Source organism: Gastrolobium bilobum, unplaced genomic scaffold (assembly GCF_033153095.1).
Source record: "Gastrolobium bilobum isolate Gb01-03AN ecotype WA unplaced genomic scaffold, APGP_CSIRO_Gbil_v1 utg2951, whole genome shotgun sequence".
Classification (NCBI taxonomy): Eukaryota; Viridiplantae; Streptophyta; class Magnoliopsida; order Fabales; family Fabaceae; genus Gastrolobium; species Gastrolobium bilobum.
Window position 1 is genome coordinate 233,169 of NW_026897587.1, and position 17,614 is coordinate 250,782.

The window sequence follows — 17,614 nt, forward strand, 5'->3', positions numbered from 1 at the left end:
CAGAAAATTAGAAACAGGAATAATGTAAGTGATACGAGTATATAGCCAAAGAAGGGCTGGAATAGAAGATATGAAAAAGTTGGACAATCCTCTCTCTAATTTCTCTCTCTCTCTACTCTTATCTCATCAATCCCTCCTTCTCCTTCTTCTGTTACAGATCTGAACCCTTACAAATTGGTGCTTTCATCCACCTCTTCCTCCCTTATGGCGGACAACACCAGAATGCGGGAATTACATCAACGATTGGAAACTCTTAAGCAGCAATTTCGTGCTGCCGAGTTGGTCCGCGAACAACAACACACTTCGCTTCAGGATTCTCATCTCCAATTACACACTTCCCAACAGCAATTACAGGATTCCCATACCCGCTTTCACCAGGATCTTGCTCGGTTGATTGAACTAAACACCAACAACCGAGGCATTTTGGGATCTACTCCCCAGGGTACCCCACCGCCTGTATCTGACAATTCCAGATCTCGTCACGTCAAGCTTGATTTTCCTCATTTCGCATCTGGTGACCCAACAACTTGGATCATATGCGTTGAAAGGTATTTTGCGTTTTACCAAGTTCCACTACCTGATCGTTTAAACCTTGCTGCTTTTCACTTGGACGAACCTGCTGCAAGTTGGTTTTACGGTTCTGACCAAAATGGGCTCTTAATTGACTGGCGAACTTTTTGTACGGCTTTACACCGCCGCTTTGGACCGTCCGAGTTTGACGACCCTGCAGGTGCACTAGCGAAAATTCAACAAACCGGTTCTGTACTTGACTATCAATCTTCCTTTGAGAAATTGGTGAGTAAAGTCACTGGTCTTTCTGCTACATTACTGCGTAGCATTTTTATTTCTGGGTTGAAGTCACACATTCGCAGATCTGTTCTCACTCTCAGACCTCAGGATTACCACGAAGCTTTTTCTCTGGCTCGTGTGTATGAAGATCAGGCTAATGAGAACCGCTCTTTTCGATCCTGGTCCACAGCTCCCAAAACCCTCCCGTCAACCTTCACTACCACCACAAATACACCCATCCCAGTTGTACCCATACGCCGCTTATCGCCAGAGGAAATGCAATTAAAAAGGGAGAAAAATCTATGCTACAACTGTAATGTGAAATACTCTTTTGGTCACAAGTGCAAAGGGCGTGCTGCCTTACTTTATTTCGAGGGAACGGACGATGACCCAGGTCCAGATGTGTCAGAACCTCCTGACCCACCTGTGGTTCCTCCTCCCTTTGAAGGTACACCAGAAATTAGTTTCAACGCATTGTTTGGCCACCACAATTCGAGGTCATTTCGTCTCACAGGGGCTATTAAAGGAAAGTCCGTACAAATTCTAGTGGATGGGGGTAGTACCCATAATTTCATTACTGCCCGTATGGCCATTTTTCTTGATTTAACCATGCAACACATTCCTCCTTTCCAAGTGCAGGTGGGAAATGGTGATACTCTCCAATGCACGGCCACGTGTGTAGCAGTGCCACTGTTTCTTCAGTCCAATATATTCTCTGTGGACCTATTTGTTTTGGACCTAAAAGGGGCTGACGTTGTGTTGGGTATCCAATGGTTATCAACCTTGGGCCCTATTGTTACAGACTACTCCCACTTAACTATGTCCTTTACCCACAACTCCTCCACCATACTCCTCCATGGTGATCAAGACCCACGTCCTTCCCAAATATCCAATGCCCAGTTACACAAGATGGTCGCCCAAAATTCTGTTTCCTCGTGTTTTATGTGCCTAACCAGTCAACAACCCACCCAGTCCCTACAAACACCTTTACCCACCCAGTCTATTCCAATACAACAAATTTTGTCCCAATTTCAAGATGTGTTCAATTCCATTACCTCCTTACCCCCAGACAGACCTTCCAACCATCACATTAACCTCCTTCCAAACTCTAAACCTGTCCAGGTTCGACCCTATAGGTACCCTCATTTTCAAAAGACTGAAATTGAGAAAATGGTCAACGACATGTTAACCAATGGGATTATTCAACCCAGTCATTCTCCTTTCAGTTCCCCAGTATTGTTGGTTCGCAAAAAAGATGGCACGTGGCGTTTTTGTGTTGATTATCGTGCTTTAAATGCGATCACCATACCGGATAAATTCCCCATTCCTACTGTGGACGAACTCCTAGATGAGTTACACGGAGCCCAGATTTTTTCGAAGCTGGACTTACGATCTGGCTACCATCAGATCAAGATGGCACCCATTGACGTCCACAAGACTGCTTTCAGAACTCACAGTGGTCACTTTGAGTTCCTGGTTATGCCCTTCGGGTTGTCAAATGCGCCATCCACTTTCCAGGCGACTATGAACCATGTGTTCAATAGATTCCTCAGACGTTTTGTCGTCATATTTTTTGACGATATCCTGGTCTACAGTTCGTCCCTACAAGCTCATTCTGAGCATTTGGTACAGGTGTTACAGACACTTCGGGATCATCATTTTTTTGCTAAACTTTCTAAATGTTCATTTGCTGTGTAGGAAATTCAGTTCTTGGGCCATATTATTTCTGCCCAGGGTGTCTCACCTGATCCTTCTAAGATACAAGCTGTCAAGGATTGGCCTACTCCTAAGTCAGTTACAGAGCTACGGGCCTTTTTGGGCTTATCTGGCTACTATCGCCGGTTCATACGAGGCTATGCTACAGTTGCAGCCCCCTCACTGACTTATTATCTACAGATGCCTTTGGATGGTCCCCAACTGCAGAGCAGGCTTTTACTGCACTTAAGACTCTATTGATTAATGCTCTTATCTTAGCTCTACCTAACTTTACCCTTCCGTTTGTTTTGGAAACGGACGCTTCTGGTGCTGGTATCGGAGCAGTATTACTACAGGAAAATCATCCCATTGCTTACTATAGTCGTAAATTATCTAAGCACATGCAAGCTAAATCTACTTATTTCAGAGAGATGCATGCCATCACCTCGGTTGTTGCCAAATGGAGGCAATATCTGCTAGGTTCATCCTTTGTTATAAAGACGGACCACAAGAGTTTGCATCACTTGATGTCTCAAGTGATTCAAACACCTGACCAACAGCAGTTCCTTGCGAAGCTGCTCGGTTTTAATTACTCCATCCAGTATAAACCTGGAAAGCTCAATGTTGCGGCTGACGCACTGTCACGCCAGCCGGAGGGGAGTGTTATGTGTTTATCCCCTGATTCCAAATTGATTAGTTATCCTACTTCTCAGTACAGTCCGCTTATACAGTCTGAATTACAAAAAGACTCATATGCTACTGCTATTTTACATGATTTACAAAGAGGATCTTCTAAATGGCCACATTGGCATCTTCACCAGTTTCCATCGGATCTCCACCGTACACCTCCGGTTCACGTTCCAGCTGCCTTTGTTGGCCATCGCTCGGTCTGGAAAAACGGAAAAGACACTCCTCAAGTATTGGTTCAATGGCGAGGCTTGCCACCAGAGGAATCCACATGGGAGGATGAGTCCCTTTTAGCCGCCGGAGTAATAGAAAAGGTTTCCCCTTTGCCTCACAACAGTCACCTTACCCAACGTCAAAGGACTTCTTTGGAAACTGAAGGTGCAAATGAAACAGCACAAAGTCCCACTGTCTCAACTTCAATTCAGACATTGGGCCACCAACCTGTCATTATTGCTGCCCCCCTACAGCCAATCAGGAGGAGGCCACGCGGATTCTTATCCCTTCCCCATCCAATCCGTCTTTAATGCTGGATAGCTGTCCACCCACTTCTCAACGGCTACCAGCCACCGACAGCTCAGTTACACTAAGTAGGAAGGCACACGATTTGGGCCAACCCAGCACAGGCCTAAGCAACATCGCGGACGATGTTAGTTTTGATAGGCGAGGGAGTGTTGCGACTCATTTGGATGGACTGAAGGAGAATAGGCCCATTAGAGTCAGAAAGAAGCCCAATTACTTAGCAGACTATTTTCAATAGTCGGCCCACTTTATAGTATTAACAGATGTTGTAATGAAAACCCAGAAAATTAGAAACAGGAATAATGTAAGTGATACGAGTATATAGCCAAAGAAGGGCTGGAATAGAAGATATGAAAAAGTTGGACAATCCTCTCTCTAATTTCTCTCTCTCTACTCTTATCTCATCAATCCCTCCTTCTCCTTCTTCTCTTACAGATCTGAACCCTTACACCACCACTCGGTGTGGTGGGATGTACTGTTTCATTGTGTAAGTTGGGTAGTTGTTGTATAAACTCACTTGGAGGTACTAGTATGGGTGAAAGAGTAATGAGTGTTATAGAAGTTTTTTTTTGTATACATAGGAAAGAAAACAAACAAACTAGATATTAACAAATCTGGGCACTAAAGTGCCCCTAACATCCTCAGAAACTAGGTGCCTACACCCCTCAGGTATACTAACAAACCAATTTGTATTCCAGTCAGTTGTGCCCCCAATAACAGCCAACCAATTAGCTACTTGGTTCCCTTCCCTATACATATGGCAAACCTCAACTCTCCAGTCCTTCTCAAGCATCAATCTGATCCTAGAAACAATCGAGTAACAAGGATTAGAGCTGACACATCCCTCTTTGACCAGATTAATAGCCATCAAAGAATCATTTTCCAGAACAATCAGCTTCAGTTTATGATCTCAAGCCCATTCCAAACCTATTATGAATCCCCAAAGTTCAGCCATTAGTGCTGATTCTGGGTATAACTTCCTGGAAAAACCTATGACCCATCTTCATGTTTCACCTCTTAAGACCTCACCACAAGAAGACCTCATTCCATTACCAGAGAAGAAGCCATCAGTGTTCATCTTGATCCACCCAGGAGAAGGAGCTTTCCATCTTATCAAGATCTTTTCCTCCCTTTCCAACTCTAAACCAGCACCTGCTAACATACCATTAGCCATCTTAATGTTATCTAAATAGAGAGAAGCTTGAGAGAATAAGTCTAAGTGAGTTGAGCTTTTTCCTTTGAACACTAAGTTATTCCTATCCTTCCATATAAACCAGCAAATCACCCTAAATTTCAATCTCCAAGACATATTCTATTTTCCCCTATGTAAGTTCCTCAACAACCAACTGTCTATATCACTCTCTATGAATGACATTATCCCCCTCCTGTCAACCCACAAATTCCACACCTCACATGCCCAAGCGCATTTTCTGAAAACATGATCAATATCTTAACATATTGCATTGCATCTGGGACAGGCTCCACTGTCTGACATATGTCTTCGAATTCTTTCAGCATTTGTGAGAAGCTTATTGCCAACCAAGAGCCAAAGGAAAATATTTATCCTTTGAGGACCTTCCCACTTCCACACAATGTTCCAGACTTTAGGATCAGGATTCTCACAAGCCAAGGAAAGATATTTGTATGCAGAACTGATGGTAAAAGAACCAGAACTAGAATAGTTCCATATCAACTTATCTTGCTCATCCAGATTCCAAGAGGGCTTTATTTTAGCTATAGCATCCAGAGTTTCACTGGAAAAGAGAAAATCAAATCTACTCCAGTCCCAATTCCCCTCTTTTACACACTCCAGGACCTTCCATCTCTTAGCTTCTTCAGGGACATTAAAAATATCCAGATCAATAAGCCGGCCAGTATTAGGAACCCATCTATCAAACCAGAAGGAAGTTTTTTGATCCATCACCAATAATAATTCTAGAGCCTTCAAGGACCTGGTCCCAAACTTTTTGGATCTCTTTCCAAGTATTGGAAGTATTGCTGCTTCTTCTCAAATCAGGAGCATGAGTATCCTCCACCTTGTACTTGCTACGCAACACCTTAACCCACAACTCCTCCCTATTAGATAAAAGCTCGAAACCCAACTTCATGGAAAAAGCTTTATTGATAAGTTTTTGGTCCCTGAATCCCAGCCCACCATCTTTCTTAGATCTACATAGTCTCTTCCAGCTCACCAAGTGGGTTTTTCTTTGCACCTGAGAAGAACCCCATATAGAACTCCTAGTTAATTTCTCCACTTCATTGCAAACCCCAAGAGGAATCACTGCAGATTGCATGGCATAAGCAGGCATTGCTTCTAAGACTGATTTGGCTAGAGTAGCCCGACTAGCCAAAGATAAGGAAGATTGATTCCTGCCAGATAATCTCCCTTGGACTCTATCTAGCACATTCCTAAATGTATTCTTGGTTACCCTTTTATTATGGAGGGGCACACCAAGGTATTTGCCCAAATCATAAGTTATTCATATGCCAAGGGCTTCACTAATCTTTTTAGCTCTCCCCAGGTTAACATTTTTAGAGAAAAAAACTCTAGTTTTTTCCTTGCTGACTTTATGACCAGAAGCTCCAGCAAAGATTTTCAGCACCTGATTTATAACATAGGCTTGCTCCAAGCTTGCTTCAGCACACAATATTATGACATGTGCAAAAAATAGATGAGAGATAGGAAAAGCATTCTTCCTCAGAACAATGGGCTTCCAGGCTTTGGTCTCCACTGCCAAATGAATTAGATGGGCCAACCTTTCTATACAAAGTACAAATAAGTAAGGGGATATAGGGTCTCATTTCCTCATATCTCTCCTCGAATTGATCCTTTTGGTAACCACTCCATTCCAAAGAAGATTCACAGAGGTTGTGGATATACAGTTGTACACTAACTTAACAGGATGGTCAGGGAAGCCAATGTCCTTCATAGTATTCATAATAAAGCTCCAATTAAGACGATCATAGGCTTTTTCCAGGTCAACCTTTATCATCATCCATCCTTTACTCCCTTTTCTGGCCCTCATAGAATGAATAACTTCCTGGGCTATGATTATATTATCAGCCCCTTGTCTACCTTTAATAAAATTTCACTGATTAGGAGAGACAAGTCTAGGCATCAGATCCCTCAATCTCCCAGCAATAATCTTTGTAATGGTTTTATAAACCACATTACAAAGACTAATGGGTCTAAAATCCTTCATACTCTCTGGGCTCTCCTTCTTGGGAATTAGGCAAATTAAAGTGTCATTGATCTCTCTCACCTTATCTGGAAAGCAAAAGATCTCCTCAATAAGTTTACAAACAGAATCACCAATGACATTCCACTGAGTATGAAAAAATATGGCACTCAAGCCATCAAGACCAGGGGCCTTGAACTTGCCCATCCTGAAAATAGTTCTCCTTATTTCCTCCTTGCTGGGCATAACCGAAAGGAACCTTAGCTCATCAGGATCTAAACTAGGGGAGGCATTTTGGATAGGATAATCCTCATCCACCTCCTCCTCAGCTTTGAAGAGATCTTGGTAGAAAGAGACAGTCATGTTTACCAATTCCTCAGTATCAGCAACCTAATCACCCTGCCCATTCTTAAGAGTAACTATCCTATTGTGTCTTCTCCTGGCTATTGTGGAGAAATGAACAAATTTTGAGTTCTTATCCCCATACTTCAACCATTGGTTGTGCGATCTCTGGAACCAGATCAATTCCTCCTTCACCAAGATTGCTTGGAGCTCTTTCCACAATCTTTTTCGCAACAACTCTGTATTATGGTCAAACCTACCGTACTTAAAACTATCAAGCCCATTCAGCCTGGAGTACAATCTATTCTTGTGCTTAATACTCTCCCTGAAGAAATTTTGGTGCCAACTTCTGGCCTCAATCTCAAACTTATTTCTAGCCATCAGCCAACCCACACTATTCTCCCAGCTCTCCTTAACCAGGCTATTAAAACTATGATCAGTGAGCGAGGCAGCCAGGAATTTAAAGCTTCTAGTATGCATCTCAGGTTTAGCATGCCCATCATTGCAAAGAAGGATAGGCCTGTGATCCGAGTTAAAGAAAGAGAGGTGGGTAACAAGCCGGTCAGGCCAAGCAATATTCCAAGCTTCACTAAAACACGCCCTGTCCAATCTCTAATGGAGTTTTCCCCTTTTCCAAGTGAAGTCAGGTCCCTTATCACCCATATCACTTAAATTACATCTAAATAAGCATTGTTGCATCTCTGATATACTGTTCCAGCACACCTCCTTTCCTCCTGTCTTCTCAAAAGCATTAAGAATAGAGTTGAAGTCTCCCATTATCAACTAGGGTTCTTCAACCGAAGAACTAATGGACCATAATTCATCCCAGAGAATCTTCCTTTCCAGTCTCCTAAGACTGCCATACACAAAGGTGATCAGATCCACCTTTTTAGAATCCAAATATTTAATCCGTGTGTGAATAAACTAGTGGTGAGTTCTCAGAACCTCCAAATCCACCAAGCTATCATCCCATAAAATCCATATACCACCATAGAAACCAACCGGGTCCTGTCTAAAAAACATAGGGAAACCCAGCTTTTTTATTATCTTATCTCCTCTCGAGCCACTAACTTTGATCTCTTGAAGAGCCATTATACTAACTTTAAACCTGAATTTTAAATTCATAATCAGGGTAGGGAAACTAGTCTTCTCCACCCCTCTGCAATTCCAAGAAAAAACAAACATAAAACAGTTAAATTTGTACATAGGAAAACCTCAAGAAGGTTAGCTGCAAACCTAGTGGGTGACTGTCCCACCCAACATAGTGGAAGAGTTCTGAGAAATCACTTCAATCTGGCCAAGACACAATTTTCAACAATGAGTTAGATTCTTCACTTTGATCCTTCCTGTTGCTATTGCTAGTTCCACTCCCTGTCTTAGCTGACCCTTCAGAGATGGCTAAACTTCTAGCTCTGCCCTTACTAGCCCCTTTACTTGACCTCTCCAGAACTGAGTTTGGAGAAACATTCTCAATCCCTGATTTCTTCAAACCTTGCTTGCCACCAGCCTTAGCCCTGTCCTTCCCATCTTTATTAGAGTTCCTTTTAGCTCCATTATCTGGTGATCTTATCTTCTTTTGAGGACTGGATACAGGACCAGTACCCTCTTTGATTAGGATCCCAGGAACCTCTTTCACTGCCTTACTCATGTCAGCATTTGCAATGCCAGTCCTAGGATGAGGACTGACAATTTGTTCTTCCATCATAATCTCCTATCCTTTCTCAGTATTAGGACTGGCTTCAACACTAGTGCACTAAACTTCTGGGTTAGGCTTAATTTTCTGCTCCCCTTCCATATCCTTCCTTGGATTCATGACTTTGGCCTTCAACTTTCTGTTCCTTGGTTGCCTCTGGACCACCATCCAGTTCCCAAAGGCCTCATCCTTCTCACTCTCCCTTATCTCTTTCACCCTCAACTTTTCCTTGACTGGAATATCTTTCTCATGTTGGTTACACAGAACTTGTTCAGCTGGGCACTGATCCTTCATGTGACCATACAATCCACACTTGAAACATATCAAGTAGAGCCCCTCATAGCCAACCTGATACACCTGATTCCCAATCATGAATTTAGAAAGAAAACTCTTCCTCAGGTCAACTTCTACACATATCCTGGCAAAATGAGCTCTCTCGGTGATTACCTCCTCACCAAATTCACTCTTCCTCAGGGAGTTCCTGTCCACTTTAAGAGTTCGTCCAAATATGTTACCAATTCGCCATAAGTGACGCATCGTGTACAACCCGATTGGCAGTCCAGGAATTCTGACCCACACAGCCAATTTTTTGACACTCTCATCATACGGGTCAAAGAATGGCCTCCATCGTTTAACAACCACATAGTGGTCATTCACTATCCAAGGCCCTTCTTCTAAGACATGACAATAATCGCAATCATCTTGGAACCTCAGAAGTAAATAACCATTATCTAGGTCAATGGCTTCAAACAAACTTACCAGGTTCCATAGTCTTTGTAATCTGGCCATCAGAAATCTTGAACCAATACGTTTCCCTAACAATTTGATGATTAGGGCCTTCCTCCATTTTTCACAATCTTTTTTGTTCTCCTCCATAGAAAACGTGTACCTCGGGAAAAAAGGATCCACCAGAGCCTCCTGGGACAAACCTTCCACCAGTTCCTCCTCCTCATCCTCTCTCTTTTGCTTAGAGATCCAATCTTCTTCCTCGTCATCCGACTGTCCTCCCTTGCTATTTAGCCTAAGTAGTTTGTCCTTGTAGGATACCATTTGCAGCGCACACCCGTGCTAGCCTCCGTCATCTTCTTTTCTGGAACCACGAGATGTGGTTGATTAAGAACAGGCTCTCCTAATCCCTCCTCATGCATTTCATCGTCCAATGCCAGATCTTCCATCTCAGCACCTTTCGGCTTCTTGCCCTTTCGAAGAGAAATTTCCTCTTCCGAAAGGGACCTATCTCTCGAACTCTTCGATCCATCCTCATCCGTTAGTGATTGTTGAGTAGTCTTCTCAGTCTCCATTGTCATCAGAAACCCTCGCTTAAAGAACCCTAGCAGAAAGGAAAAAATCGAGCGCGTGAAGCTACGCTCTCACATGTTGATATTGCCGCCATAGAGTTTTAATATACATGAGAGAGAATGTTATTTGCAGTGATGTCGGACATGCTATATCTAGGTTACTGAGGGAATATTCTAGGGAGTTTGACACCGGGCGGTTGCTTTGCAAGGATGAGGTATGTGCCTAAACATGGCGAAAAGTCATGCATGAAATTTTTATTTAGCATGATTGGCAAGATATTTTGTTATAATAATGTTTAATCATGCAATTGAGGGTAACCATTGGGGCAAGACTAAAGGGCGAAAGATCCAATCTGAAACATTTCCTAATAAACAAATCAACAATCACTTCCGGATGTCGATCAACTTCACCAGTGACACTGGTTGATTTAAAAATTGATTTTATATATTGCTATAAAAATAATATGTATACATATATAATTTTTATTTATTACTAATTTTTATTTATTACTATTTTATATCTAAATTTTACTTTATACTAATAAATATGGGAAATGTTATATTTACAAACTTTTTGTTTACAAACTACACTATCGTTGACTGGTAAGACACTCTTGAGTGAAGTCTGACCGGTCAGACATAATATAATTTGTATGTTTGTAAAAAAAAAAGTTTGTCAATATATATAACCCTTCTCAATAAATATTTATAATTTACATATTATTCTTGAGGGCAATAATACTTACCACCATTTTAGATTTATTACTCTTACTATCTAATTGGTTACTGTTGAATTAATTTGAAATTAACAGCATTTAATTTTTTTCTTTTTTCAACCGTTGATTTTACATTGATCTAACGGTAACCAAACAGGTGGCAAAAGCGATAAGTCTAAAATGATGGTAATTATAACCTTCTCCATTATTTTTATTTATACTTTTTTTTTTCATATTATGTGTTTTGATAGAGAACTAATTTTGGCTATTGATAAGTCTCGACTAATCCACTTAATTATGCAGCTTCGTAGGTTAGGACAAAAGAAACCCCTCACAAAAAGGACTATCAATTAAAGGCCCAAACAGAGAGTTTTGAAAACTAGCACATGAATTTTAGCCTATTTTGATTGCTCTATCATAGAGGTGATAATTTTCAACCGAACCCGTGGACAGCACACAAAAAAATTATGTTCATATTTACCCGTTTCCAAATTCATATTATGTTTGTGATAGTAAAAAATTGACAAGAAAAATTTGTATCGTGTTACATGTCAACCCACAAACACAAGATTAACTTGTATTAATCTTCTTATAAATTATTTGTGTCGTGTTGTGTCATATACATATTATTCGCATGTTATGTCAACCCTCATAATAAGCAACACATTTTGAGGTTAATTATTAAGTTATTTGTATTGTGTTATGTTAACCCGCAAAATAAGTGGATCGTATTCATGTCAAAAAATTTAACCCATTTTCAAATATTTTTATTCGTGTTTGTGTCAACTTCGTATCATGTGGACCCGAATTGCCACCACTATAGTTTATCCAAAATCAAGCCAAAAGAACGCGTAGAATTAAAAACCAACATAGATTTCAAAGAAACTCTTAATTAATACTAAAGCATATGCGAGGGACATAAAAGGATATTTATCATTCAATAAAGATAAGTCAAATCCTATTATATATATGCACTACTTTTCAAAAGTAATTTACTACAATCAATAGTTTAAGAAAAATAAAATAAAATTCCTAAAAATGAAAGTCATAAAAATAAGGTAAATCTCAAAAGTAACATAATTATTCTTATAACAAAGATAAATAACTACAAATTATTTTGCACCAACAAGTTCCTAATTGCATCGCATCACACCCATAAGTCACACTATGGAGCACCCTTCATCTGAATTGTTCATCGGAGGATAGTATGGGTAGCTCCCCTGTGGAGGATCATAGGGTGGATAATTACCAGCTGAAGGATAATATGATGAAGGATAATACCCTTGTGGGGGACAAGCATAGTACCCTTGTGGAGGATATGAAGGGTTTCCTTGAAGATGTGAAGAATTATCTCTATCATCGGTAAGCTCCGGTACGTTTGATTTGTCCACCACAGATGTAGATCCTTCATCTTTCTTTTCTTTTTTCTTTTTTCCCCCTTTGGCCTTTGAAGAATCATCTCCATCATCAACAATCTTCGGTACATTTGATTTGTCCACCATTGAAGTAGATCCTTCATCTTTCTTTTCTTTTTTCTTCTTTTCCCCTTTGGCCTTTGAAGAATCATCTCCATCATTAGTAAACTTTGGTACATTTGACTTGTCCACCGTAGATGCAGATGCTTCATCTTTCTTTTCCTTTTTCTTTTTTTCCCCTTTGGCCTTTGAAGAATCATGCTCTACTAGGTTTGATGTGTCCACCATAGATGTAGATGCATCATCTTTTTTTTCTTGTTTCTTTTTTTCCTCTTTGGCCTTTTTAACCCCATTTTGCTCGCTAGAGTTCACGGGTGCATTCACTCCTTCCATTCCATTCTTTTTGCTCCTATTCTGCATTATTCAAATTCATTTGTTCGTTAACATTAACAAGATTAAATAACATATATGTTACAAAACTTAAAAAAAAGAAAAAGCGTAAATACCCTTTTTGGTCTCAGCAAATTTCACGATGCCCGCTTTAGTCCCTAGCAAATACAAAGGTCCGTTATGGTTCCAAAAAAATTCAAAATGGACCCATTTTAGTCCTTTTAGGGACTAATATGGGTCTTTTTGAATTTCTGAGGGACCACAATTTTAACTAAATAGGTCCATTTTGAATTTCTTAGGGACCATGATGAGCCTTTTTATTTGCTAGGGACTAAAGCGGGCATCGTGAAATTTGCTGAGGACCAAAAATGATATTTACTCAAAAAAAAAAAAAAAAAAAACTAGTCATAACAAAATATATAACTTTTTGTATGTAAGTATAAACTTTAGAACTAAACATCCTGTCGGACACATCTTAGTCAAATACCAAATATTAGTTTTTTTTGTTTCCACTCGTTGTGTCCCCTCCTCAAAGTTAATATGCATCACTTTTTGATATTCAAACAGGTTTAATTCGGTTCGAGCACAATTAAACTTATATTGCAGACAATTCTTTCAACAACATTTTCTCCGTTCCCGTGAATCGATTAATATATATCACTAGTCATACACGTCCTACTCCTATATAGGAACATTTTAATCATTGAAAATATTTAACTATCTAAAAAAAGGATGCAATAGATAGCTAGCCTTGTGGGATTAAACATCTCAAGAATGCAAGCGTGCGTGCGTGCATAACGGAAGAAAAAAAAAAAAAAAAAAAAAAAAAAAGCTATAGACAATATATTACCTTGAAAAAACAAAACATCTCTATTCTCTCCCTTCTTTTTTTCTCTCCAATATGTTCTTTATCTGTATTTGCATCTTTAAATTTTCTACACGGGGTACAATTTATAGCAAAAGCTAATCAGCATCCCTATCCCCCTCAACCCTTCCATTAAGATTTTCGAAACTCGTGATAAATCTCAATTAATTTTATCTTACATTACTATAATTAATTAGCACATCTTTCATTTATTTTACTACTAATCGCCATCACTAATGGGGCATTTATGTGTGTCATTAATTTATAGCATAAATCTTTGTCATATGTTCATGCTAAGTTGTCATAATTAAATTGTAAAAATTTTATTGATTTCTATAAATAAAAAATCAGCATTATTAATGGGGCATTAATATATAAAGGTTAATTGATAATATAAAATTGATAAAAAAAATTCAATTTACTAGCCATATTATTGATTTCACGATTCTTTTAAATTAAATATATTTTGTTAATACATGAATTCTTTTTATAATTTTATTTTTTCAATCTATAGTTTTTAAAATATATCTAAATTGATTATTTATGCATCTCTTAGAATTTTAAATATTTTTATTTTAAATATTTTTTAATCTAAATTTAATTTGTTAAATGTATCTAAATTTAAAATATCTGTATAATCTACCAAAATTTGTCACTCCTGCTAAGTGCTTATTTGAGAAATTTTATTTTTGGCTTCTCTTCTTCTTATAAAGAAAAATTTAGCCAAACATGTTTTTACAAAAGCACTTATTGTATAAAGAACTTTTTGTTATTGTTAGAGATATCAGTAGAGATAAATTAGGGGATTTGATTGATTGTAATCATGTATCAAATACAGCCTGTAAAGAGGGAAATTCTTTGATTGTGGACAAAATAATTTGGCCCAATTATTGTATCACTTATTATTTATATTGAAAGAAACCTTCCTCCAGAAATATATCTGAGAGGGGAAAAAATATCATCGTGGATATAAGTCTAATGGCTGAATCACGATAAATCTCTCTGTTCTTTATTTTTTACATAGTATCAAGAGCGGGTTAAAATCCTTCCCAGAATTTTTTTTTTTTTTCCTTGTTTTAAAAAGAAAAAAAGAGAGAGAACTTTTTTCAAAAACAAAAAAAAAAACCCTTCCCCTGTAACCATATTTTCCCATTCTCGGTTTCTTATCACCGCCCCACAAAAAGGTTCCCTCTCCCCTGTTACTTGAATTTTAATTTTTTGTTTCTTCCTTTTCGATTTTTAATCTCCAAGTCAAGCCGTCTTGCGAGAGAAGGCAGCGGATTTGAAATTACCGTCATCGCCTGTTCATTGCCATCTTCAAGTGCATGCTGTCGTCGATCACAATCCCACTGTCACGCCATCTTCTTGTCGGCAGCCGCCCGTGTGCTGCTTGTTCTCTATTGCACCTGTTCATGGTTGTCTCTGCCATGGTGTGTTGTTCCTTGTACTTGTGATCTGTCAATGCTTGTGTTGATTGTACCAGCAGATCTTGAACCGAGTTTTATGTGAAAAGTTTGGTGTTTGACGAGGATCAACATTTACCAGGTTCCTATTTTATTTGGATATTATTTTTTTCTTTGGTGGTTTATTTTTCTGGTCTGTGTTTGGTTTCATGACTGCTTCCGACAAGACCAGTACCACCGATGTTGGACGACCCACTGTCATCCTTCTTAATGGCCGGAATTATATGCCATGGAAGCGCGCTGACTGATCGAGCTCCAACCAAGACAGATGTCTCCTACACGGTTTGGAAAGCATCCGACAATCAAGTACTAATTTGGTTGTTCAACTCAATGGAGCCTGACGTTTATGAACTCTTTGCATATTCTGATACTGCCAAGGATCTGTGGGAGTCGGTGGCACAACACTTAGGGCATACACACAACGCCTCTCGCATTTATGAGCTCCAACAAGAAATCCACACGACCCACCAGCTTCCTTCTCAGTCGTTCACTGAATACCTTGGCCAATTAAAGAGAAAATGGGATGAGCTTCGACAGTATCGTCCCACAGCAGCGGTAGTGACTGACTATGTAACCCGAGAAGAGCAAGATCGGATATTTACTCTCCTTGCTGGCATCCGACCAGAATATGAGTCTCTCAAGCGTCAAATTTTAATGACATCTCATTTTCCCTCCTTCACATCTGTTTGCAACATCATTCATCAAGAAGAGACACGTTGTCGTGCCATGAATCTGATGTCCCCCGCTACCAGTGATCGCATTGACCATTCTCCACACCACTTGCTTTCTCGGGAGATTCTGTTACCCAATGCAAGCATTTTCTCTTCCTCTGCTTCTATTTCTACGCCTATATGTCATATGGGACGTTCAGGTCCTAAAGGGAGAGGGAAAGGGCGTGGTAGCAACAGATACCACTGTGATCACTGCAACAAAGATGGTCACTCCCGTGAACAATGCTGGCTATTGCACCCACACCTAAAAAAGGAGCGCATTATTGGTGCGAATAGTACTATATCACAATCACCTTCAGCGGAATTACCTGACGATCTCCAATCTACATTGGGAAAACTTGTTGTTCATCTACAGGAATACCTTAACCTTGGCACCACTGGAAAACCTTCAGATGCTAGTCACTTTGTCCATGGTGGTATGTCCTCTGCATTTACTAGTTATTTTCCTCGATCCTTTATTATTGATTCAGGTGCTACAGAGCATATGTGCCATGATTCCTCCTTATTACATGATATATCTGATACTGATCGCATTGCTCCTATAACTGTTGCAAATGGAAATAAAGTCTCGGTTATGGGTTTGGGAAAAATTAATCTATTCGACAAACGATCAAATACTCTATTTGTTCCATCTTTATCTGCTAATTTACTATCAGTTGCCAAACTTATGCAAGATCTGCATTGCAATGTTATATTTTCTGCAAAAAAAAGGTGATATTTCAGGATGCTCGCATCGGGAGGAAGATTGGTGAAGGTCCTTGTCAGAATGGTCTCTACATACTTCCCACGTCAACCTTGGGCCTTTCAGCAGCTTGTATGGCGGGGGAATCCCAACTATGGCACTGGTGCATGGGTCACCCCTCTGATAAGATTTTGAATCATGTTGATTCTAAATTTATCCTTGATTCAAGCACTTGTGATACATGTCGTTTTTCTAAAGTTCATAGATTGCCCTTTGGTAGTAGTGATCATGTTTCTTCTACTAGTTTTGAACTTGTTCACTCTAATGTATGGGGGCCTACCCCAGTTGACTCTTGTGATGGTTTTCGATGGTTTATTACTTTTATTGATGACAAATCTCGTTGCATGTGGCTTTACTTATTGCGCTCCAAGTCTGACGTGTGTGATATTTTTCAGGAATTTTATCAAATGATTAAAAATCAATTTGGGGTGAGTATTAAAATTTTGCGTAGTGACAATGGTACCGAATATGTTAATCACTCTATGCAGACATTTCTTAAATCTGTGGGAATTGTTCATCAATTATCCTGTGTCGGTACCCCTCAGCAAAATGGCATTGCCGAGAGAAAGAATCGACATCTGCTAGAGGTCACTCGGTCCTTGCTTTTTCATGGCAATATTCCCTCTAATTTTTGGTCCTACGCAGTACTCACAAGTTGTTACCTCATCAATCGCACACCCAGTAAGCTACTTCGGTACAAATCTCCATTGACAGTACTCTATGGTCGAGATATTAATCTCTCTCATCTACGAGTCTTTGGTTGTGTGTGCTTTGTTCACCTGCAAAATACCCATAAACTCGAGCCTCGTGCCACTAAGTGCATTTTCTTAGTGTACTCGCCTATCAAAAAGGGCTACAAGTCTTATGATTTTGTCGCCAGGAAGTTATATATTTCTCACGATGTTTATTTCGATGAAAGGTCCATGTACTTCTCTTCTAGGGACAAAAATCAGGGGGAGATTGGAATCGTAAGTCAACTTGATTTTTCTCCCAAACCAACTTCTTGTGAAATAACAGATATAGTTGATGCAATATCACCAATAAATATGGCACCAAACGTCGTCCCACCTATAAATGTGGTATCAGATGA

The 17,614-nt window shown here is 39.6% G+C and overlaps 3 protein-coding genes across 3 annotated transcripts; 2 read left to right on the forward strand and 1 right to left on the reverse strand.

Moving 5' to 3' along the window:
* The first annotated feature begins 204 nt into the window (after positions 1-204).
* On the forward strand, positions 205-3,695 carry LOC133308374 (uncharacterized). The gene is made up of 3 exons (XM_061508994.1): positions 205-2,421; positions 2,488-2,698; positions 2,764-3,695. Exons 1-3 carry the CDS (start codon positions 205-207, stop codon positions 3,693-3,695), a joined length of 3,360 nt encoding a protein of 1,119 aa, XP_061364978.1.
* An 8,383-nt stretch (positions 3,696-12,078) lies between these two features.
* LOC133308376 (protein PXR1-like) lies at positions 12,079-12,753 on the reverse strand. Its single transcript, XM_061508995.1, has one exon. It carries the CDS (start codon positions 12,751-12,753, stop codon positions 12,079-12,081), a length of 675 nt encoding a protein of 224 aa, XP_061364979.1.
* Positions 12,754-14,772: 2,019 nt separating this feature from the next.
* Positions 14,773-16,814, forward strand: LOC133308380 (uncharacterized). The gene is made up of 2 exons (XM_061509000.1): positions 14,773-16,198; positions 16,494-16,814. Exons 1-2 carry the CDS (start codon positions 15,232-15,234, stop codon positions 16,532-16,534), a joined length of 1,008 nt encoding a protein of 335 aa, XP_061364984.1. The 5' UTR covers positions 14,773-15,231; the 3' UTR covers positions 16,535-16,814.
* Positions 16,815-17,614: the final 800 nt, after the last annotated feature.